This window comes from Dioscorea cayenensis, chromosome 5, assembly GCF_009730915.1.
Source record: "Dioscorea cayenensis subsp. rotundata cultivar TDr96_F1 chromosome 5, TDr96_F1_v2_PseudoChromosome.rev07_lg8_w22 25.fasta, whole genome shotgun sequence".
Classification (NCBI taxonomy): domain Eukaryota; kingdom Viridiplantae; phylum Streptophyta; class Magnoliopsida; order Dioscoreales; family Dioscoreaceae; genus Dioscorea; species Dioscorea cayenensis.
In genome coordinates, this window is record NC_052475.1 from 353,483 (window position 1) to 377,119 (window position 23,637).

General features: G+C 33.1%; 3 protein-coding genes across 4 annotated transcripts; all 3 read left to right on the forward strand.

Annotated features, from left to right (window-relative positions):
• Window positions 1–16,067: 16,067 nt before the first annotated feature.
• On the forward strand, window positions 16,068–17,811 carry LOC120261075 (G-type lectin S-receptor-like serine/threonine-protein kinase LECRK3). The gene has a single exon (XM_039268751.1). The coding sequence runs from the start codon at window positions 16,166–16,168 to the stop codon at window positions 17,783–17,785; it is 1,620 nt and encodes a 539-aa protein (XP_039124685.1). The 5' UTR covers window positions 16,068–16,165; the 3' UTR covers window positions 17,786–17,811.
• LOC120261078 (G-type lectin S-receptor-like serine/threonine-protein kinase LECRK2) lies at window positions 17,793–18,547 on the forward strand. The gene has a single exon (XM_039268754.1). It carries the CDS (start codon window positions 17,810–17,812, stop codon window positions 18,515–18,517), a length of 708 nt encoding a protein of 235 aa, XP_039124688.1. The 5' UTR covers window positions 17,793–17,809; the 3' UTR covers window positions 18,518–18,547.
• Window positions 18,548–20,332: 1,785 nt separating this feature from the next.
• Window positions 20,333–23,633, forward strand: LOC120261079 (G-type lectin S-receptor-like serine/threonine-protein kinase LECRK1). Of its 2 annotated transcripts, none has more exons than XM_039268755.1 (2): window positions 20,333–20,769; window positions 23,335–23,633. In XM_039268755.1, the coding sequence occupies exons 1-2, from the start codon at window positions 20,355–20,357 to the stop codon at window positions 23,601–23,603; spliced, it is 684 nt and encodes a 227-aa protein (XP_039124689.1). In that variant the 5' UTR covers window positions 20,333–20,354; the 3' UTR covers window positions 23,604–23,633. The 2 variants fall into 2 exon arrangements, with proteins under 2 accessions (XP_039124689.1, XP_039124690.1); XM_039268756.1 differs by having other exon boundaries at window positions 20,333–20,759; window positions 23,325–23,633.
• Window positions 23,634–23,637: the final 4 nt, after the last annotated feature.

Sequence of the window (23,637 nt, forward strand, 5' to 3'; positions counted from 1 at the left end):
TTTTTCTCAAGATATTTTATATATAATATTTTAAAAAAATTAATTAGAAAAAAACCACCCTTGAAATAGCAGTTGATATTTCATTCAATTCCAACTCATAACTTAGTCCCCAGTTCTCAAAAAAAAATATATAAATATTATAAAAGAGTTTAATTTGTTCCAAAGTGGGACTTGAGTATTTTATCTCAAATTACCATACCAAATCCCACTCTATAAAGTAAATCATTTCCTAGTTGCGCGGTTTCACTTCCTTGGAAAAAATCCTCTTGCAATATTGTTCATCTACTGTTCCCGAGCTTAGGTACTATTCACAAAACTGTTCAAATATGTCCCAAGTGGATCTCCCTTAGGAGGAGTCATATCTCTTCCCTCCAGTTTGCATGGTAATGAGGACTTGTTAATTTGGTATAGTTCCCGCAAATCTTCTGAGCTTACACGTGATGGACATTCATTGCCCCATATGGTGACTAGCTAAATTGATAAGTCTCTAGAGAGTCAATAAGCACCATAACTAGCGCAACTCTATACATGTATGTTTCTTGACAAACCCTTAAATGGAAGGTGCTTGTCGCTTATTGTAAAAAAAATGAAATTAATTGATAGTAAGTCTGCTCAAAAAGATCAACAACCTAAATAAAGAAAAGGAAAGGTGCCTAGCTTAGCTTAATATTAAGAATGGGGCCAATTTCCCTAAAATCCTTTTTGTTGCACAGATCACAGATCTACCCAAATTAGGGGTTTGACCAATGAAAACATTATAGATATTCAAGCAAAGTTTAGAATTTATGTACACAAATATGAAGACTCAAGCAATAATGATCGAATCATTAGCACAAAAAAAGCAATTGAAATCCATAAACAAACTAGTGTCAACATGAGCATAGTGTATGATTCAAGGGGTTACTAAGATTGAAAAGTAAAAAGAAATCAAATCCACTTGTCTCACTCCCTTGTTAACCTTTATCCATATCCTAAGTTGACCATTAATCAAGAAGAAAACAATAGTCGACCTAATACATGCTTTGATCTAAGAAATATCCAAATAGCAAAAAAAAAAAAAATCATTTTTTTTTCAAGAGTAACAAAAATAATATTCCATTCAAAAGTGTCATATACTTCTTTTTGAAAAAGTGGATAAACCACATGCATTAAAAGAAAGAGCAATAAAAAGCAGGTCCACGGAAATGAAAAGTCGACAAAGTACAAAGGAAACACAAAAAGAAATACAAACACCAAAAGAGAAACAAAACAAAACAAACAAAGATAAAGAGATCCCCAGGAGCCTAAGAACCCCAACTTGCGAGCAAAGCAAAGGGGTTCGCTCCCTACTCTCTCACTACTTTGCTAGCACCTCATCGCCTGAATCTATACGCTGACCGAGGAAGACCAGACTGCATTTAGCTATTGCAACAAGCCCTTCCAATCTAATTCTCTTTGCTTCTAGAGCTGTGGCCACCCATGATAGAAACATGTAAATGATTTTGAAAATCACAACAGAATAATCACAATAAATATTATTTAATATGCGTGCATTTCTTTCTAGCCAAATGTTCCATGTAATAGCCCTAATGATGAGATCCCTAGCTTCGCTAACTGCACTAGATAGCCAGGGTCTCCACTGTTCCCACATGCTTTGTAAAGTCAGTGGGGGATCAGGTAGATGAAAAATCTGAGTAAAAAATTCCAGATGCCCAAATTAATATTATAGCAGTACTTAAACTTGCCAAACCTCACGATTCCTATTTCAAATAAATTTAGACTCACCAAGATACAATGTGGCCAAGTTCCATAATATTCTTAGCTTTCCTCAAATTATGGCATCAATATGAATCTCACCCAATTTCAGCACATTTATATTCCAGGTTAGTCTTACAAGATTATGAATATCTTTCAAACTACACATCCAATTGTAGAAATATTTTACATACAAGTAGCTAAGACCATATTGAACAAGTTCTCTATAATGCACTTTGGCTAAATCTTCATCTAGAATCATGAAAAATACCATTTAATATTCAAGTCCTGCACAACAGTAATATCCGGAGTAGACCTAATTATAAGAGAATATATCTTAGGATACACACTAATAAATTCAAAATTTTGCAGGTAGATAGCTATGGATAATTTCACGTTTCTCTAGTTTTAAAATCCCCCAAATTCTATATCTATAGTCTCTGAATTTGGACAAAATTTCAGGCAGCTCAAATCAAAATCTCGAAAGTCACAATTCTTATGCTTCAATATACAACCATACAAGAGCTCAACTCTAATCATTTTTTTTTTCTAATCATCATATTGAAAATTTCAAAATCCTTTTATTCTCCTCATATCAAATGGCCAAGTCAAATAAAATCAAATACAATACAATCCTACAAGATCCAATCACAAATTCCAACCAAAGTAAGAGTTTTGACATGCAACTTCCGACAACGAAAACAAAAGAAAAAAATGGCATCTACAAGAATATAGCGACAACCAATCCTTTTCTAGCCCCATAAAGTCTTAACATTATCAATCAACAAGATTATGGAAGTCTAAGAAAATTAATGCAGGGAGGTAACTAATACACATGCTAATTAATTACCAACAGTCCATGACCACCAAAATTTTCTTTACTAAGAATAAAGAGGGTCACTAGTAGACATCCCTCGAATGGTGCTAAAAACACCAAGTCAGTAACAAAAGACTAATCAAGAACAAGTTCAAGGATACAAATCAAAGCTATAGGTTAGGTCAAAACTGGAACTAAACTTTCTATCGGACACAATAATATCATCAAAATTTTACTAAATCTTTGATACCACTAAATTTGTTATGCCCTGAACCCAGGCTAGTGGCAGACAAATGGCAGCACACACACAGGGCAAAAACCCCGCAGGCACGCAAGGCCTAAAACCTGACTCAAAGCAAAAAATGATCTAACAAAGCCACATAATACAAGTAACAAAATACAACAACTTTTGAGTACAAATTCAAGGACTGCAACAAGAGAATTTACAACTCAGCTACACTGAGAAAAAAAAATACTTGACCGCCCGCTAATTTACAACCCGGATATTACTCCTGATCTAAAAAGAAGAAAACAACTATTTATGAGCTTGACAGCCCAGTAAGTACCCACTAAACATATCGGGATCATAAAAGTTTCAAAATTTCAAAAGACAACCAAAATATAATAAAATACAAGTTTATCAGAATCAAATTCAGAAATCAAGTTTTTCAATAAAACATAACTAATCAAAAAGTCAAGTATATATGTTCCACAAATAACTATTGCCAAAACAAAATGTCAAAGGTCATATGTTTACACTCAGTGACCCTAGCCAGAATATCAGAGATCATATGTTTACCCTCGATGACCGGAGCCAGAATTATCAGAGGTCGTTAGTCTTCACCGACAGAAAGTGGTGGGAAACTATAGTTTCTATTTCAGAGGTACACGTTGACACGGTCAATATTTTAACTCCCACTGACAGGGTTATTGCAAAGTTAGTTGGGGACTACAAGTTGCTATGTCAAAATAAGTTATGTCCAAACATTTATCAAAACATAATACAGAGATTCAATGACCCCATTTTCATATAGAAAATAATTCCAATTCATTTCCAAATCTAAATAGTTACATATGAATTGCAAATAATAGATAAATAAGTAATTCAAAATATAAATCGAAATAATCATTATTTTTCTCAAAAATTTTAGAAGCTCATAAAACTAGAATGTTCGAGTATATACATATAGTAGGATTTATATGTGGGATACTTACCTGTCTAACGACCAGATTTCGAATTCACATCAATCGAGTTTTCTCAGAAAATCCTATATTTGGGAATAACCCATCATAATTACAGACAAAACAAATTCTAAAATTCACATGAATGCAAAAACATTTTCAAGACACTAACGAAGCTACAAAAGTCGAGACTCATAACTAATTCCCCTTAAGAATGAAATCAGCATAGCTTTGCAAATTCTAACCCAAATCAGAAATTTCAAACTTCTAAAAAACTAGACATCTACATCTATAACATACCAAATCTCACAAAGATTTGAGAACCGCAAAATCTAAGCGATCACTTTTAAAAATCATAATTATGCAAACCAACAATTTCAGGCATGCCTCTTCCAATAAAAATATCTCACAACATATAACTTCAAATAAGATCAAAATTTAAAAGCATATAACTAACTCAAAATGGAACAACTTTCTTATTAAACATGAGTCCTGATTCAACCTCTAAGATCATCAAATTCTCAAATCAATCTTCATGCTTTCTGCAGAAATGCCATTGAGCACACCTATAGAAATCTGATCATATCTCACAATTTACAATGGTAAAAATTCTAAAATTTGGCAGAGGCAAAGATAAAATCATCTTCTACAACTTTATTATATAAGTATAAATCTAAATCAGACTCTAAAATTATGAAATAAATTAATAATTTCTCAAGGGTTGCACAGAAATGTTGTCCGTGTCACCTGAGTTTAAAGCCTATAATTTACAGGTTACCACTCCAAAAATTCTGAAATTTAGCAGGTCCTTAGCTAACGTCAAACTCTACAAGTTTTTTATTTTAGTCTCCTCCAAATTATGCCTTTAAGACCCTAAAATCGAAGAGGGGTTTCTGCCATTATCAAAAACAAAATCTGAAACCTATCAAATTAATCTCAAACTCCGACATTAATTGATCAAGATTTATAAAAATAACAATAATAATTCTACAATATTTTTCAAAGATCCGAGGAAGAGGGTTCTTACCTGTGAATCAACCAAACCTGTGACAGCGAGATCCTTCTTTTTTCCTCATCCCAGCACCACACGTAATCAAGGAAAAATGTTGGATCTAACTTTTCTTAAACAATAAGACTAAGATAGAAGGAGACGAAGGGATGCGTAGAGTTTTATAAAAAAAAAATAACTGAAACATATAATATAAAATTAAAATTAATAAATAATAAATAAACTGTAGAATTTAATATTAGAATTTTTTTTTAAAAATGGTGGGGCCCACAGTAGCAGAATCTATACTATATATTAATTCTATCCTTGATTATCTAAAAAACTAACACGTGGTGAACCTAACATTATGAGTTATGATGGTCAGTTGGAGAAGAAATCCTAACATTTTCAGAATATTTTTCAAAAACTGGAAATTATGAGTTCTGATGGTCGCAAGAGAAGCAATACTAACATTTTCCAAATTTTTTTCAAAAATCTATTAAAAAAATATGATCTTAAAAAATGACACGTTGTCAACATGATTTTTGATGGTCCGTAGAAGAAGCAATACTAACATTTTTCGGATATTTTTGAAATATATAAAACAAAAAACAAAAAAAAAATGATGCATTCGTCCACCATTATTGTCCACCAAAAGCGGATATATGTCAGAAGGGGAAAAAAAAGAGAACAAGAGACGGATCGATTGATAGGCAAGCCGGTGGCAGATCTGGTGGGATGTGGTGAGATTGCCTCTACATCAATAACCGGAGGAGGAAAAGAGATTTGGCTGTACAAGCAATCTTGCGGAAGATCTAGCGCGGCACAATAGAGAGCCATATCTGTTGCGGCATGGTGAGATCCGGCATCGATGACCGGAGAAGGAAAACTGCAAGAAGTTAGGAGATATGGCGCCAGCGAAGATCTGCCACAGTTGAATCTGTTTGTTTGTTTTTTTTTGGTTTTTTAACAAAGATGACATAATTAGCTGATGTGAAACAGAGCTAATCTGATGGAGCACGAATAGCTTTAGATCCAGTCAAGTTTTGGAAAAAAGTTTCATCTATTTGCCACCAAATACTGGGAAAAATCTTTCATCAAGTGTGACGGAGGCTGATTCCACGCCAAAAGAAGAGAAGAACCTCTTTAATTTTGTTGTCCATTCATTCATATTTTATTGAAGTTAATAATCTCCAATTTTCCTTATCATCAACATTTCGATTCTGTTGAACACCTTTCGTTTATGGTTATGCATTTGCCCTCAGTGAGTTGTTCCGCTTGAAGATGAAAACGCACCCCTTCATAAATTAGTAGATGGTGCAAAAGATGAAGGCCACCAGCTTTTTGAATTGTATGAAGAGAAGTTTCCATTGGATGGTAAAGTCTGAAGATTTCCTGCCCGCTTCAATGTCCTCTACTACCAATTTCTTTCAATTTTTTCCCATTAAATTTTGATTAAATATTTTATTTTGTTTGTTTTATTTTTTCTGACAGTTACTAGATTGGAGAGAAAAATATTGAAAAAAAAAATTTCACGTAAATATCTTTCATTTTAATTTTGAATACTTTTTTATTTGTTTTTTTTTAAAATGTTTTTTTAGATGCATAGGAGAAGATTGATAACAGTAATGACAAAATTTTTATTTGTTGTCCCATGATATTTTTTTTAATGTAATTGCAAGATTTTTCCCTGATGTACTTTTTCAAATTTTTTATGTAATGATCTATTTTTTAAAAAAAATTTCAATAATCATAGATTAAAATATAGATAAAAATAATCATGCATGAAATTAATGAATGAAAATTTATTTTTTTCATGAGATTTTTTCAATGTAATTGTAAGATTTTTTCTGATATACTTTATCAATTATTTTATTTCATGATCTATTTTATTTTTAAATTTTTTAATAACCATTGATTGAAATATACATAAAAAATGATCATACATGAATTAATGAATGAGTTTTTTAAAAAAAAATCTTGAAAAGGAAATCCATTCTTACTCCTATTTTGAGTTCAGTCCTTTTTATTTTATTTTTGAAAATTACAAAATTATTTCCATTACTTATAAAACCTTATAATTTTCACATTTTTTTCAATTTTTATTTTTTTTAAATTCAAAATTTTTCCAATATTTTTTAATTATAAATCATGTTTTTTTTTTCATTAGTAAAAACTAATTCTCTTTTAACAACTTAAATAAAATTTTATTGTTTTATAAGATTATTAATAAAAAAATGTGTACTGATATCAAAGATAAATGTAATTTTAAAAAGTAGTAAAATATTATTTTGTTTTATTTCATAACAATTTAAAACAAATTTTCAAGTTTGGATAGGATGACATGAATAAACAATAAATAGAGTTTTACTTTTTAATGGCAAAACATAAATTACATGTGCTTATCCACAATGTTTTTTCTCTCTATAATGAAGGAAAACAACTCACATAAAACTGAAATCTTACCATTTCTTTCTATCAAGATGGTTGTTTGCACAAATCTAAAAGCAAGCCTACAACTCACACAAGATGTCAAACTCGTGCGCCTTTTTCTGCAAGTTAAAAATACTTTGTCCTCTTTTCTCCCTAGAAAAAAAAATGATAGAAAAAATAAATATTAAGTAGAATACTAATAATAAACAAATAATAAGGTGTAATTACGTTATCTTAATCTTAATAGTTTCGTTCTTGACTTTTTCAAAGACAGATATGAAATTTTGGAATGAATTAGCATTGATTATTAGCCTAATGTGACTTTTGTATAGGTTAGATTTATTTTATTTTTTTGGTTCCAGAGATTGTTTTTTATTATTATTATTATTAAAAAATATTCAAGTACAATGATGAGGGAATCTCCACTTTTTTTTTAAAATTAAAGTTCAAATCAATCATGGAATGACAAAATCAATGTTTCACATTCATAGAAAAAAAGTTGATTTCAATGCCAATACATTATACATTAAGGTGTCCGCAATATAGGTTTTAAAAGTCAAACCTACTTGAATCCTTTAATATAAACTAAACCCGTGATTAGAATAAGAGAAAAGCAGGTATATTTAGACGGTCCATCTAAAGATAACTATTTTTTTATTTACTAATATGAAAAAATATCTCAAGTGATAAGATAAAAGTAAGAGTAGAAAATTTATTTTAAGAAGATATAAGTGTAAGAATAAGGAAAATTTTAGGGAGAATTAGAGTTAGTGATATTTTCTTTCATTAATTTCCCTTGATTTTTTATTTAAAATTTTTTTAATGAAATATATGAGACTAAAAAAGAACTCAATCTTTATCCCCAAATTGAATTTGAATTGAATATTTGATATTATTGTTTTGTTTTTTTTTTTGACAGATATTACGTTTTAAAGAAAAAGAGTTGAAGCACTAATTTCCCTTTTTTAAAAAAATTTAAATGTTTGCTTGAATTTTTGATATAAAATTTGAGTTTGTTAGTTTTTTTATTCGTACTATTTAAATGTAGAGAAGAAGAATATTGAAAGATATGTGTGAATAGAAATTCAAGATATTTTTTGTTTGATAATATTCATGGAAAATGCAAATACAATTTTTTATGTAATATTTTGTCAATTATTACAATGTTTGAACTTTCTTCTCCAATATTTTTTAGAACCTACTTATGTAAAAATTTTATATGTAAATTTATTTAAAAATGCAATTAATGACAAATTTTATTATCATTAAATTATTAACCCTAATTTATGAAATATTATTCATATATATTGAAAGATACCCGTAGCGTTAGCGTGGGCCACCCCTATTAGTTATGAAAAAGATTAGTGTTCATGTCCCCATTCTTGACTGGTAAGAGTCAATCGCTTTGCACCTAAGAAATGGAGTTCTGTTTGAGCACAACATTGTGGCAAGTATAGAGGGCCCTTAGCTTATTAAATCCAAAGAAGAGGGGTTTGTCATGGCTAGGGGTGAGCAAAAAAATCCGGATCCGATATTCGGTTTTTTTACCCGAATTTTTTGGGTACCCGATCAGAAAAAGAGGGTCGGGTACCCGGTCCGAATTTTTAAGGTGAAAATCGGATCGGATACGGGTCGGGAGAAATTAAAAATCGGGTATCCGAATCTGATCAGGTTTTTAATATATTCATTCATATATATATAATTAGATATAGATATATAATTAGATATAATAAATTTAAATTTTTATATGGTTTAAAAAGTAAAAAAGAAAAAAAAAATCCAAATCCCTCATTTAAACCCTTTAGTTTAAATTTTCCAAATCCCTCATATAAACCCTCTAAGATTTTTTTTTCTTTTTTACTTTTTAGACCATATAAAATTTAAATTTATTAAGTATATATTAATAAATTTAAAATTTTACAAGGACGTAAGTAGAAAAAAAATTAAAATCCCTTGTTTAAATACTTAAAGAGTTACTTATATAGTTACATTATTATATATATATATATATATATACATATTAATAAATTTAAACTCTTATTAAGGTGTCCGCAATATAGGTTTTGAAAGTCAAACCTATTTGAATCCTTTAATATAAACTAAACCCGTGATTACAATAAGAGAAAAGCAGCTATATTTAGACGGTCCATCTAAAGATAACTATTTTTTTATTTACTAATATGAAAAAATATCTCAAGTGATAAGATAAAAGTAAGAGTAGAAAATTTATTTTAAGAAGATATAAGTGTAAGAATAAGGAAAATATTAGGGCGAATTAGAGTTAGTGATATTTTCTTTCATTAATTTCCCTTGATTTTTTATTTAAAATTTTTTTAATGAAATATATGAGACTAAAAAAGAACTCAATCTTTATCCCCAAATTGAATTTGAATTGAATATTTGATATTGTTGTTTTTGACAGATATTACGTTTTAAAGAAAAAGAGTTGAAGCACTAATTTCCCTTTTTTAAAAAATTTAAATGTTTGCTTGAATTTTTTTGATATAAAAATTTGAGTTTGTTAGTTTTTTATTCGTATCTATTTAAATGTAGAGAAGAAGAATATTGAAAGATATGTGTGAATAGAAATTCAAGATATTTTTTTGTTTGATAATATTCATGGAAAATGCAAATACATTTTTTTATGTAATATTTTGTCAATTATTACAATGTTTGAACTTTCTTCTCCAATATTTTTTAGAACCTACTTATGTAAAAACTTTATATGTAAATTTATTTAAAAATACAATTAATGACAAATTTTATTATCATTAAATTATTAACCCTAATTTATGAAATATTATTCATATATATTGAAAGATACCCGTAGCGTTAGCGTGGGCCACCCCTATTAGTTATGAAAAAGATTAGTGTTCATGTCCCCATTTTTGACTCGTAAGAGTCAAGCTCTTTGCACCTAAGAAATGGAGTTCTGTTTGAGAAGAACATTGTGGCAATTATAGAGGGCCCTTAGCTTATTAAATCCAAAGAAGAGGGGTTTGTCATGGCTAGGGGTGAGCAAAAAAATCCGGATCCGATATTCGGTTTTTTTACCCGAATTTTTTGGGTACCCGATCAGAAAAAGAGGGTCGGGTACCCGGTCCGAATTTTTAAGGTGAAAACCAGATACGGGTCGGGAGAAATTAAAAACCGGGTATCCGAATCCGATCAGGTTTTTAATATATTCATTCATATATATATAATTAGATATAGATATATAATAAGATATAATAAATTTAAATTTTTATATGGTTTAAAAAGTAAAAAAGAAAAAAAAATCCAAATCCCTCATTTAAACCCTTTAGTTTAAATTTTCCAAATCCCTCATTTAAACCCTCTAAGATTTTTTTTTTCTTTTTTACTTTTTAGACCATATAAAATTTAAATTTATTATGTATATATTAATAAATTTAAAATTTTACAAGGACGTAAGTAGAAAAAAAATTAAAATTCCTTGTTTAAATACTTAAAGAGTTACTTATATAGTTACATTATTATTATTATTATTATTATTATTATTATTATTATTATTATTATTATTATTATTATTATTATATATACATATTAATAAATTTAAACTTTTATTAAGGTGTCCGCAATATAGGTTTTGAAAGTCAAACCTATTTGAATCCTTTAATATAAACTAAACCCGTGATTACAATAAGAGAAAAGCAGCTATATTTAGACGGTCCATCTAAAGATAACTATTTTTTTATTTGCTAATATGAAAAAATATCTCAAGTGATAAGATAAAAGTAAGAGTAGAAAATTTATTTTAAGAAGATATAAGTGTAAGAATAAGGAAAATATTAGGGCGAATTAGAGTTAGTGATATTTTCTTTCATTAATTTCCCTTGATTTTTTATTTAAAATTTTTTTAATGAAATATATGAGACTAAAAAAGAACTCAATCTTTATCCCCAAATTGAATTTGAATTGAATATTTGATATTGTTGTTTTTTTGATGATATTACGTTTTAAAGAAAAAGAGTTGAAGCACTAATTTCCCTTTTTTTAAAAAAATTTAAATGTTTGCTTGAATTTTTTTGATATAAAAATTTGAGTTTGTTAGTTTTTTTATTCGTACTATTTAAATGTAGAGAAGAAGAATATTGAAAGATATGTGTGAATAGAAATTCAAGATATTTTTTGTTTGATAATATTCATGGAAAATGCAAATACATTTTTTTATGTAATATTTTGTCAATTATTACAATGTTTGAACTTTCTTCTCCAATATTTTTTAGAACCTACTTATGTAAAAACTTTATATGTAAATTTATTTAAAAATACAATTAATGACAAATTTTATTATCATTAAATTATTAACCCTAATTTATGAAATATTATTCATATATATTGAAAGATACCCGTAGCGTTAGCGTGGGCCACCCCTATTAGTTATGAAAAAGATTAGTGTTCATGTCCCCATTTTTGACTCGTAAGAGTCAAGCTCTTTGCACCTAAGAAATGGAGTTCTGTTTGAGAAGAACATTGTGGCAATTATAGAGGGCCCTTAGCTTATTAAATCCAAAGAAGAGGGTTTGTCATGGCTAGGGGTGAGCAAAAATCCGGATCCGATATTCGGTTTTTTACTGAATTTTTGGGTACCCGATCAGAAAAAGAGGGTCGGGTACCCGGTCCGAATTTTTAAGGTGAAAACCAGATACGGGTCGGGAGAAATTAAAAACCGGGTATCCGAATCCGATCAGGTTTTTAATATATTCATTCATATATATATAATTAGATATAGATATATAATAAGATATAATAAATTTAAATTTTTATATGGTTTAAAAAGTAAAAAAGAAAAAAAAATCCAAATCCCTCATTTAAACCCTTTAGTTTAAATTTTCCAAATCCCTCATTTAAACCCTCTAAGATTTTTTTTTTCTTTTTTACTTTTTAGACCATATAAAATTTAAATTTATTATGTATATATTAATAAATTTAAAATTTTACAAGGACGTAAGTAGAAAAAAAATTAAAATTCCTTGTTTAAATACTTAAAGAGTTACTTATATAGTTACATTATTATTATTATTATTATTATTATTATTATTATTATTATTATTATTATTATTATTATTATATATACATATTAATAAATTTAAACTCTTATTAAGGTGTCCGCAATATAGGTTTTGAAAGTCAAACCTATTTGAATCCTTTAATATAAACTAAACCCGTGATTACAATAAGAGAAAAGCGACTATATTTAGACGGTCCATCTAAAGATAACTATTTTTATTTGCTAATATGAAAAAAATATCTCAAGTGATAAGATAAAAAGTAAGAGTAGAAAATTTATTTTTAAGAAGATATAAGTGTAAGAATAAGGAAAAATATTAGGGGCGAATTAGAGTTAGTGATATTTTCTTTCATTAATTTCCCTTGATTTTTTATTTAAAATTTTTTTAATGAAATATATGAGACTAAAAAAGAACTCAATCTTTATCCCCAAATTGAATTTGAATTGAATATTTGATATTGTTGTTTTTTTTTTTTTTTGACAGATATTACGTTTTAAAGAAAAAGAGTTGAAGCACTAATTTCCCTTTTTTAAAAAATTTAAATGTTTGCTTGAATTTTTGATATAAAATTTGAGTTTGTTAGTTTTTTTATTCGTACTATTTAAATGTAGAGAAGAAGAATATTGAAAGATATGTGTGAATAGAAATTCAAGATATTTTTTTGTTTGATAATATTCATGGAAAATGCAAATACATTTTTTTATGTAATATTTTGTCAATTATTACAATGTTTGAACTTTCTTCTCCAATATTTTTTAGAACCTACTTATGTAAAAACTTTATATGTAAATTTATTTAAAAATACAATTAATGACAAATTTTATTATCATTAAATTATTAACCCTAATTTATGAAATATTATTCATATATATTGAAAGATACCCGTAGCGTTAGCGTGGGCCACCCCTATTAGTTATGAAAAAGATTAGTGTTCATGTCCCCATTCTTGACTCGTAAGAGTCAAGCTCTTTGCACCTAAGAAATGGAGTTTTGTTTGAGCAGAACATTGTGGCAAGTATAGAGGGCCCTTAGCTTATTAAATCCAAAGAAGAGGGGTTTGTCATGGCTAGGGGTGAGCAAAAAAATCCGGATCCGATATTCGGTTTTTTTACCCGAATTTTTTGGGTACCCGATCAGAAAAAGAGGGTCGGGTACCCGGTCCGAATTTTTAAGGTGAAAACCGGATCGGATACGGGTCGGGAGAAATTAAAAACCGGGTATCCGAATCCGATCAGGTTTTTAATATATTCATTCATATATATATAATTAGATATAGATATATAATAAGATATAATAAATTTAAATTTTTATATGGTTTAAAAAGTAAAAAAGAAAAAAAAAATCCAAATCCCTCATTTAAACCCTTTAGTTTAAATTTTCCAAATCCCTCATTTAAACCCTCTAAGATGTTTTTTTTCTTTTTTACTTTTTAGACCATATAAAATTTAAATTTATTATGTATATATTAATAAATTTAAAATTTTACAAGGACGTAAGTAGAAAAAAAATTAAAATCCCTTGTTTAAATACTTAAAGAGTTACTTATATAGTTACATTATTATATATATATATACATATTAATAAATTTAAACTCTTATAGGGTTAAAAGTAAAAGGAAAAAAATTTCAAATCTTTATGTCTAAGATCGGTGAAACTCTTTATTATTTTTTTGAATTTTTTTGTGGGGAGAATAATGTAAGGTTTTAATCCTATTTATAAGTTACAAGTTTCTCATATTTGTTTTTTTTTTTTATGAATGTTGATGTTGTTATATAAAAAAAATCAATGGAGTAGATGAAACTTAATTTGGATCCGGATATCCGATATCCGATCCGGTTTAAACCGGGTATCCGATTTTTAGTATCCGGTTTAAACCGGGTCGGATACGGGTCAAGCTTTTGCCGATCCGAAAAACCGGGTACCCGATCCAGTTTAAAAAACCGGATCAGGTACCCGGTTTTGCTCACCCCAGTCATGGCCATAAGGTGAAAGTGCCAGATTCCCCTTCCAAAAGAAAATAGCCAACCGAAATGGGTCATTGTAACATCTCCTCCGTAAGGAAGAGATTCCCCTTCCAAAAGAAAATAGCCAACCGAAATGGGTCATTGTAACATCTCCTCCGTAAGGAAGAGGCCTTCAGGTCATCTCAATTATGCCCTCTTTTATTTCCCTCCACATTAAAACTCCGGCCAAACTTGAAACTTCGTAGAGTTTTGTTCATAAAGCAGGTTTTTTTTTTTTTAATAAAGAGGAGCTCAGCAGCTAATTTATTGCAGAAAGAAAAAATACAAAAGCCAAGACGGGCCAAACACTGGGGGCACAGAACAAAGCCTAACCCAGAGATAGAAAATAAGAAACTAAAACTAACAAACAGAGAGGACAAAACAAATACATTAAGGGGGCGTTTGGTTCAGTGTAACTGTAAATACAGTTACAATGTAACTGAAAATCCATGGATTTTATAATACAGTACAGTCAAATCTAGTGCTTGGTTAGATGTACTGTAGATGATGTATTATAGGATTTTGTATTTGATAAGAGATATTTATAAATTTGAAATTAGAAATTTTTTTTACATTATAAATTTTTTAATGATTTTAAGTATCGTATTAATTAATTTAACTATTAATTTTATTATTAAATTAGTTATTAAATTTATTAGTATATTTATTTATTTATTTTATTATATTTATAATTTTTAAATTTAATTTTTAACCCAATAAAAAAAGTATTTTGAACTTTTCATATATTTTTAGCATGTTATTAATGATTTTAATTATCACATTGATCATTTTAACTCTTAATTTTATTATTAAATTAATTATCAAAGTAATTATTAAATTTATTATTAAATTTTATAATTTTTCACTCCACAAAAATATCCATAAATGTTTAATTATATTTGTTTTTCTTTAATTGGTCACATATAGGTCACAAGTTATGCATTTGAAGAAATTCAAAGATAAGGGATTTGGTTTTACGCCCAATTTGGCCGTAAAACCAAATTCCTCATTGGATGTAATATGAGTTACATTGGTTTTTGAAATCCTGTGAACCAAACACAGGATTTCAGAAAACCCAGTAACTCAAGTTACATGTAACTCAAAAACCCTCCAAACAAACACTACCTAAAAGTTTAAACCAAACTTGTGCACATTTATCATTAACCATCTTGGGAGCTCTCTGACTTGGAAGAAAAGAAATAAGTTGTGCAGATTCCCACTAAGAGATGCTAGACAGGATGCAATTTTAGCCCAGTTCTTAGGGATAGTAAACAGCTTAACCTCTCCCAAAGACCTCAAAAGATTGCGTATAATCTCCATCGATCTATTCGATCTCCAACAGTGAAGCTGAACACCAAGGTTAACTGATTTGACAATCTCATCATTGGTGTTGAACAGATGCCTTGCCTTCAAATTCTTTTGGATCATATAGTGTAGAAAAGTCTTCATAGCCTCAGTGTCGGCTTCAAAACTAGAGCTTGCTCTGAATCTGTAACTACCTGCAATAAGAATTTTGGCATTAGAATCAAATATATAAAAGCCAGCCCCAGCAATAGAAAGTTCACGGTGATACTGATCAAAAAGTCGTATCACAGAGCCACGGGTTTTTTTTTCTCCAAAAACGACAAGAGCTGCGGAGTACTCATTTTCCACAAGAAATTCAATTTTTGGGAAAGAGGAGCGGGCGAACCCACTAGAGACCCGGGGGACGTGCATGGCCTCGGTGGAACAAGTGGGGACGAGGCCGCGCTCACGTGGGCGATGAAACCACTCGTACACAACCACTATTCACAACTCCCGAAATGCGCTCAGTGAGAATCGAACTCTCACCACTCGGTGAGAGCTCTATCGGCGACCCGTGTACCAATAGACCCCAAGGTCGTTGGCAATTATTAAATTTAAATAAATCTCAAAGCCTATCTTCCAACAATTCTCATCAATTCCAAGTCACCCACAATCATCACCAATTCCAAACATGCTTCTCTTCATGTTCTTTCTAATCCTACAAACACTAGATTCTGAATCAGCAGCAGCACCAAAAGCCAATTGCCAAATAAACTTGGACTCCACACTGTTCACAAATTCCTCATGGCTCTCCCCTTCTGGCCTCTTCGCCTTCGGTTTCTACCCGGAAGGCAGCGACGGCTTCAAAGTCGGAATACAGTTCATAGAGTCTCCCAGCAACACAACAGTCATTTGGACATCAAACAGAGATGGCTCACCAGTCTCCAGAAATGCCACTTTAAAGTTTGGCCAAGGAGGTCTGAGGCTCTTCCGGGCAACCTCACAAGGCGAGGACCAAAACATTGTCAACTTGGATCAAACATCTTCTGCACACTGTGCTTCCATGCTGGACTCTGGCAACTTCATTATCTATGACTCCAACAGCTCTGTTTTATGGCAAACATTCGACACCCCAACTGACACACTAATGGTAGGCCAGGTGCTGAGCATCAACACTGAGCTCATCTCAAGCGTCTCTGAAATGAATCATTCCAGCGGGAGGTTTCGGCTTCTAATGCAAAGCGACAGCAACGCGGTCATGTATCCCGTGGGGACTGATGATAACGCTGTCAATGCCTACTGGTCTTCAGAAACATACCTGCAGGGTCAATACTCCAACCTGAACCTCAGCCAGGATGGAATCCTCTTCATTACAAATTACAATCAATCACAACGTAAAAATTTAACACAAGGGGACCAGAGCTACAACCCAAATACCCTTCATCTTGCGAGGCTTGAATCAAATGGAATGCTTTATGTATATGCCTACGATTTAGTGAAGAACACCTCTGCAGTTTTAGATAAAAAGCCAGATGATCAGTGCGAGGTGAAGGGCATATGTGGGCTCAACAGTTATTGCACTTTGTCTGGAGGAAACCATGTGTGCTTGTGTTTGCCTTATTTTGATAAAATCAATGATGAGGATACTCAGGCTGGATGCCAAAGGAACTTCATTTTCAGTACCTGCCTGGGTGTTGGTGATAAAGAAACATACTACAACACCATGGACTACCTAGAGAATGTACAATTGTTGACAGAGCCTCTATCTCCCACAGAAACATCAACAAGCAAAGAAGATTGTAGACAATCATGCTTGGATGATTGCAACTGCGATGTTGCAATATACAATGAAGATTATGTTAGTTGCTCCAAACAATCACTCCCTTTGAAGTATGGATCGAAAAGCACAGACACAAAAAATATAGTCTTCATCAAGCGAACTGCTCGGAAGAACACAACAGCCGGAGGCCTTGATGCTGTTCCTAGCACTAGAATCAAGAAAGAGTTGAGTGGTGGACCTCTGATAGTGTTCATAACTGTTGTTTCTGGGTTGATCATCTTCATCCTTGTCTTGTTTTTCATCGTATTCAAGTGTCAAGCTGGAAGATATAGAATGATTTGGAGAAGCAAAGAGCTGGCCTTGACTGATGAGATTGCACCGAGATCTTTCTCCTACTATGAGTTGTATGAGGCCACTGAAGGTTACAAGGAAGAGGTTGGGAAGGGAGCCTTTGGGACTGTGTTCAGAGGCACCTTACCGAGCACAGGGATGTTGGTGGCTGTGAAAAGGCTTGAGAAGGTTGTGGAATAGGGTGAAAGAGAGTTCCAAACAGAGATGAAGGCGATTGGAAGAACACACCATAGAAATCTAGTCCGACTACTCGGCTTCTGCAATGAAGGCTCTAACAGGCTTTTAGTGTATGAGTTCATGAGCAATGGATCACTGGCTGACCTCATCTTCAAGCCTGATCATCCAAACACGCCTTCTTGGAAGGAAAGGTTAAGAATTGCATTGGATGTGGCCAGAGGGATTCATTATTTGCATGAGGACTGTGAATCGCACATCATTCACTGCGACATAAAACCACAGAACATTCTAATGGATGAGAACTGGACAGCAAAGATATCGGATTTCGGGCTGGCCAAGCTGCTGATGCCTACTCAAACAAGAACATTCACTGGCATCAGAGGAACAAGAGGATATCTCGCGCCGGAATGGCACAAGAACACACCTATAACTGTGAAGACAGATGTTTATAGTTTCGGTATTGTGCTGCTAGAAATCTTGTGTTGCAGAAAGAACATGGAGTTGGAGGCCGAGGTAGATCAAATCATACTTTCAGAGTGGGTTTGCAGTTGTTATCTTGCAGGGGAATTAGAGAAGCTCATGCTGGATGAAGAAGTGGACATGGTGGAGTTTGCGAGGGCGGTGAAAGTGGCGCTCTGGTGCATCCAAACTGATCCACCTCAACGTCCTTCTATGAAGAATGTGATCATAATGCTGGAGGGGTGTGCAGAAATCTCCTCTCCTCCACATCCATAGCTACCTCTAAATTTTTATTATAATTAGTAGTTAGCGTTTTGTGTCATCTTGATTTGCCTTATCGTCTATAGTTATGCTTATCTTGGTTATGTTTGAATAGGATTGACTAGTTTGAGTCTAAGATCAATATATGTGGTCTGGACATACGCATTATATGCAAATTATCAGTGTGGTGTGTGCTTGCCCATGCACTGGGATATGGAAAGATTGTTAGAATTGAGTGTTTGTTCATCTATCAAATATATTTGAGCCAGATACTTCTCACGGTAAGTCTGCATAATTCTTTTACTTCTAACCGTGTTTTATCAGTTCAGTTTGCCCTGTTAGAAGAGAAATGTCTTGCAACTGGTGTCATAATGAACCAATTATTATGTGATGTTTACTCTAGTGTAAGAAAGATAAATCATTAAATGTAATATGAATAATATGAAAAATATTTATTGGGTTCGGTAGGCCTCTTGTAGGAGCCGTTGTATCCCTATCTTTCAAAGTTACATAGCAAGAGGAACTTATTGACCCAATTTGGTTTTTGATGAAAATTTTTTTAAACGTGCAATGACAAGACCTTTTTGATAAAGTGGATAAACCACAAATGCATTAAACAAAGGGAGCAAATACAAAATACAAAAGGCAAACAGATCATCCACTAGGAGTGGAAACAAAAGGACACAGACAGACAAGAAAGACAGTCCAACATGGACAGAAAGGACACCCTGAGACACAGAAGGGGGGAGGGAGGGACTCTTCTAAGACTCAGGGCCACAGAGGAACACTAGCCAGAGAGCTCCTCGTGATTATCGGGCGCCAACTCCTCGCGAGGGGGGCCTGAGAACTGAATGCAGCGCCGGACCGCAGCAATGGACTCCTCAAGCTTGTGTAATTCCCTAGCAGGGACCACTGGAATCCAAGAGATGTACTTATGACAAATTTTCATAACAATGACAAGACCTTCATCGCCTGATATGATGTCTAAGTTAATAAATTTATTGGTGATCAATAAGCCACTGTAACTATTACACTATTATATTTATTTGTCCTCTAACAACTTTTTAATAAGGTAGTTCTTGCCATTTTTGTCAAAAAAAAAATTAAGACAAACAATAGAAAAGAAAACATATTTCTCACTGAAACCAATAATTATTTAACTAATCGATATGAAATCATTACTCTAGCAGATAAAGCATAAATAAAACAGGGAGTTGGTCACATCTATAACAAGAATAGGTAATGGGAACCACACTCTACATGAGCTTTGGAAGCATTTGGGCGAGAGGTGAAGGCAACCGAAATTTTAGGCATCCCCACATTAAAGAGTGCAATATTAGAGCAACTCCACAACTTCGAGTACAACTTTATGAAACAATCTTCAGTGTCATTCAAATCAGAAGACTCAATATCGGAAACATGCTAAATAACTTCAATCTTACTCTTATGCTTAAAGTGGCAGATTCCACTCCCACAAGAAAGAAGCCTTTGCTGGAGCCAGCGAACCAAAATGGATCATTGTAGCATCCCCTCCAGTAAGAAAGAGGCCTTCAGGTCATCTCAATGATGCCTTCTTTTATTTCCCTCCACATTAAAATCACCAGGCGAACTTGAAACTTTGGAGCTTTTTGTTCATAAAGCAGATTGATTACAAGTCATAACAATGATACCTTTATTCTAGTACTCTTTTTCTCTTTTTCTTTTTCTTTAACAAAGGTGACAAGAGCCGCTATCGTAGAGGTAGTCATTTCCCACAAGAAATTCAATTATTAGATTTAAATAAATCTCAAAGCTTATCTTCCAACAATTTCCATCAATTCCAAACCACCCGCAATCATCACCAATTCCAAACATGCTTCTCTTCATGTTCTTTCTAATCCTACAAACACTAGATTCTGAATCAGCAGCAGCACCAAAAGCCAATTGCCAGATAAAATTAAACTCCACACTCTCCACAAATTCCTCATGGCTCTCCCCTTCCGGCCGCTTCGCCTTTGGTTTCTACCTGGAAGGCAGCGACGGCTTCAAAGTCGGAATACAGTTCATAGAATTACCAAATAAGACAACAGTCATTTGGACATCACACAGAGATGACTCACCAGTCTCCAAAAATGCAACTTTAATGTTTGGCGAAGGAGGTCTCAAGCTCCTCCTGGCAACCTCACAAGGCGAGGACCAGAACATTGTTAACTTGGGTCAAACATCTGTTTACTGTGCCTCCATGCTGGACTCTGGCAACTTTGTCATCTATGACAACAACAACACTGATCCTCGTACTTATTCATTCTTGTTGCTCATAACCTTTCTGCTATTTTGAATCGTGCCATGATGATGGGCATGATTCCTGGTTTTAATCACAATCTTCAATCAAACTTCAATCATCTAATGTTTGCCGATGATATCATTTTGATTACTCGTGCCACCAGATCTGTGGCACGAAATATCAATCTCTGTTTGACCATTTATTCACGCTTAACTGGTCAGAGATCCAATCAAGCCAAATCTCAAATCTTTCTTCCTTCTTGGTTTAATAGTAGAGTTGCCAACAGCATTTGTCATATTTTGGGCTTCAATCCTGCTTCCTTCCCTCTGACTTATTTGGGCATCCTCATTTCTCCTAAACCAATTAGTGTTCTTTCCTTCAAGCCTATGATTGATAAGATTAGATTTCTGTGTGCTAGATGGAAAACCTACAAGCTCTCTTTGGCAGCCAAAGCTACTCTTATCAATTCTTCTCTCCTTTCTATTCCAACTTTTTACCTTTCAGCCTACCCTGTTCCTGACTCTGTTCTAAATGATATCACCCGTATTGTCATGGACTTTTTTTGGTTTAAAGGCGGCAATGGAAAGGGCATCCATGCAGTCAATTGGGGCTGTGTGACTGATAGAAAATCTGAGGGGGGGGTTTAGGGCTTCGGAACCTCCTTTATGCAAAATATTCCCTGATGGCAAAAAATGTTTTTAAATATCTTAATTCTGATCACATTTTCTGGGTTGATATTGCTAGACTCAAGTATGGATACATTAATTTCTGGTCCAACCCTATACCTTCTAATTGTTCCTGGATCTTTCGTGGTATTTGCCGTGTTGCGGGTATTTTGAAACCTAATCTTTGGATCAAAACTGTCAATCCTTTAAAAACTTCTTTCTTAATGGACCCTTGGTTATTTGAAATTCCTTTAGCATTCAAACCAACTTACTTCAATGTTTTTGCTGAGTTCCATGAGGTTTGTCTCTCGGATCTTTATGCTGATGGTCTCTGGAATCATGACCTGCTTTTATTTTTGTTTGGTGATTTATTAAGCTCCATGATTATCAATTCCTGCACTTTTGACATGGATAGCTGCAATTTTTGGGTTTGGCATCCTCAGTCTTCTAATTTAAAGATTTCTTCAGCTATTTATAATCATCTCAATCATTGTTCTGATCCTAACTCTGTTTGGGATGGTTGGATTAAGATGTGGAAGATTATGGTTGCCCCCCGAGTTAAGCATTTCATTTGGCTGTTGCTTCATGGCAGAGTTTCTACTACTGATTTTCTCAGTAGCATTAATCTTGGCCCCAGAACATTATGTGTTTTCTGCAATATCCAATCTGAATCTATTGATCATTTATTCAAGGACTGTTGCTATGCCCATATTTGCTGGAGTTCCATTAATCGTATTCTTAATATCAATGTATCCTTTACTGATTCTATTTCTCTGGTTATTGGATTCATCGAGTGTAATTACTCTATGCATACAATATCTCATTATCGTGCCCTATCGTGTGGTTCATATGGAAGGCTAGATGTGATGCTATCTTTCATAACATTGCTCCAAACTTCTCTAATATTGCTTTTCTTGCTGTTGCCCATGTTAAAGACTTCTCTCGACAGAAACTACGGTCTTACGGGTCGTCTTCCTCGAATAATTTCTCCACTGCAGATGGCCTATTCTGCTTTTTATGCTCACACCTGGAACGACATTTCTAAGACAGGTAAACTAAACTGGGTTTCTTTGTCTCCAACCATTCTAATGTTGTCTATTTTTTTTTTTTTGGGAAAGAGGAGCGGGGCGAACCCACTAAAGACCCAGGGACGTGCACAAGCTTCGGTGGAATAAATGGGGATGGGGCCGCGCTCACATGGGCGCTGGAACCACCCATACACAACCACTATTCACAACTCCCAGAAATGTGCCCTCAGTCGAGAATCGAACTCTCACCACTCGGTGAGAGCTCTATCGGCGACCCGTGTACCAATAGACCCAAAGGTCGTTGGCAATGTTGTCTATTTTGCAGGCTGTGGCTTGTTTCCTGCTAAGTCTTGCAGTGTAGCTGGGATCATGGCTTTGGGGATTGCTGTCCGTGCTTCCATTGATCGTCAGATGAACATTCGTCGTATTCTCCACTGCAACCCCGACATCTCTACGATCTTATCGGTGGCCGACAATCCTGTTTCTTGGCGTCTCGCTCCTGCGATCTTGGATACTTCTCATCTTCTCCAAGCTCGCTGGTAATCCCTCTTTGGTGGCCATTCCTAGTCGTTGGAATGGACCCGCACTCGCTCTTCTTGGCGTCGGCTCCATCAATTGCAACCTTAATCTCTTCCTGTCCGTCGGGATTTGCCCCGATGGTTAATGAAGTTATTCTCTGATTTTTGGCTTTTACATTCTAGTTTTTTTGTTTTTAGTTTTTTTGTAATCTTTGTTCATTTTTCTCCGGTTTTCGTTTGCTCTAGCTTTCTTCTTCCTCCATCTTTTGGTTGTATTAAACTCTTTGTAATCCTCTTTTGTTTCTAATAAAATTAGCTCTATCTGAGCTCTTTCCCCAAAAAAAAAAAAACAACACTGTTCTATGGCAAACATTCGACTTCCCAACTGACACACTAATGGTAGGACAGGTGCTGCACAAAGAAACTGAGCTCATCTCAAGCGTCTCTGAAATGAATCATTCCAGTGGGAGGTTTCGGCTTCTAATGCAATTCGATGGCAACCTGGTCATGTATCCTGTGGGGACTGATGATAACACTGTCAATGCCTACTGGGCTTCATATACAGCCTCAGAGCCATACGACAACCTGAACCTCAGTCAGGATGGAATCCTCTTTCTTACAAATTAATATAATGAATCACAGCGTCAAGATTTAACACAAG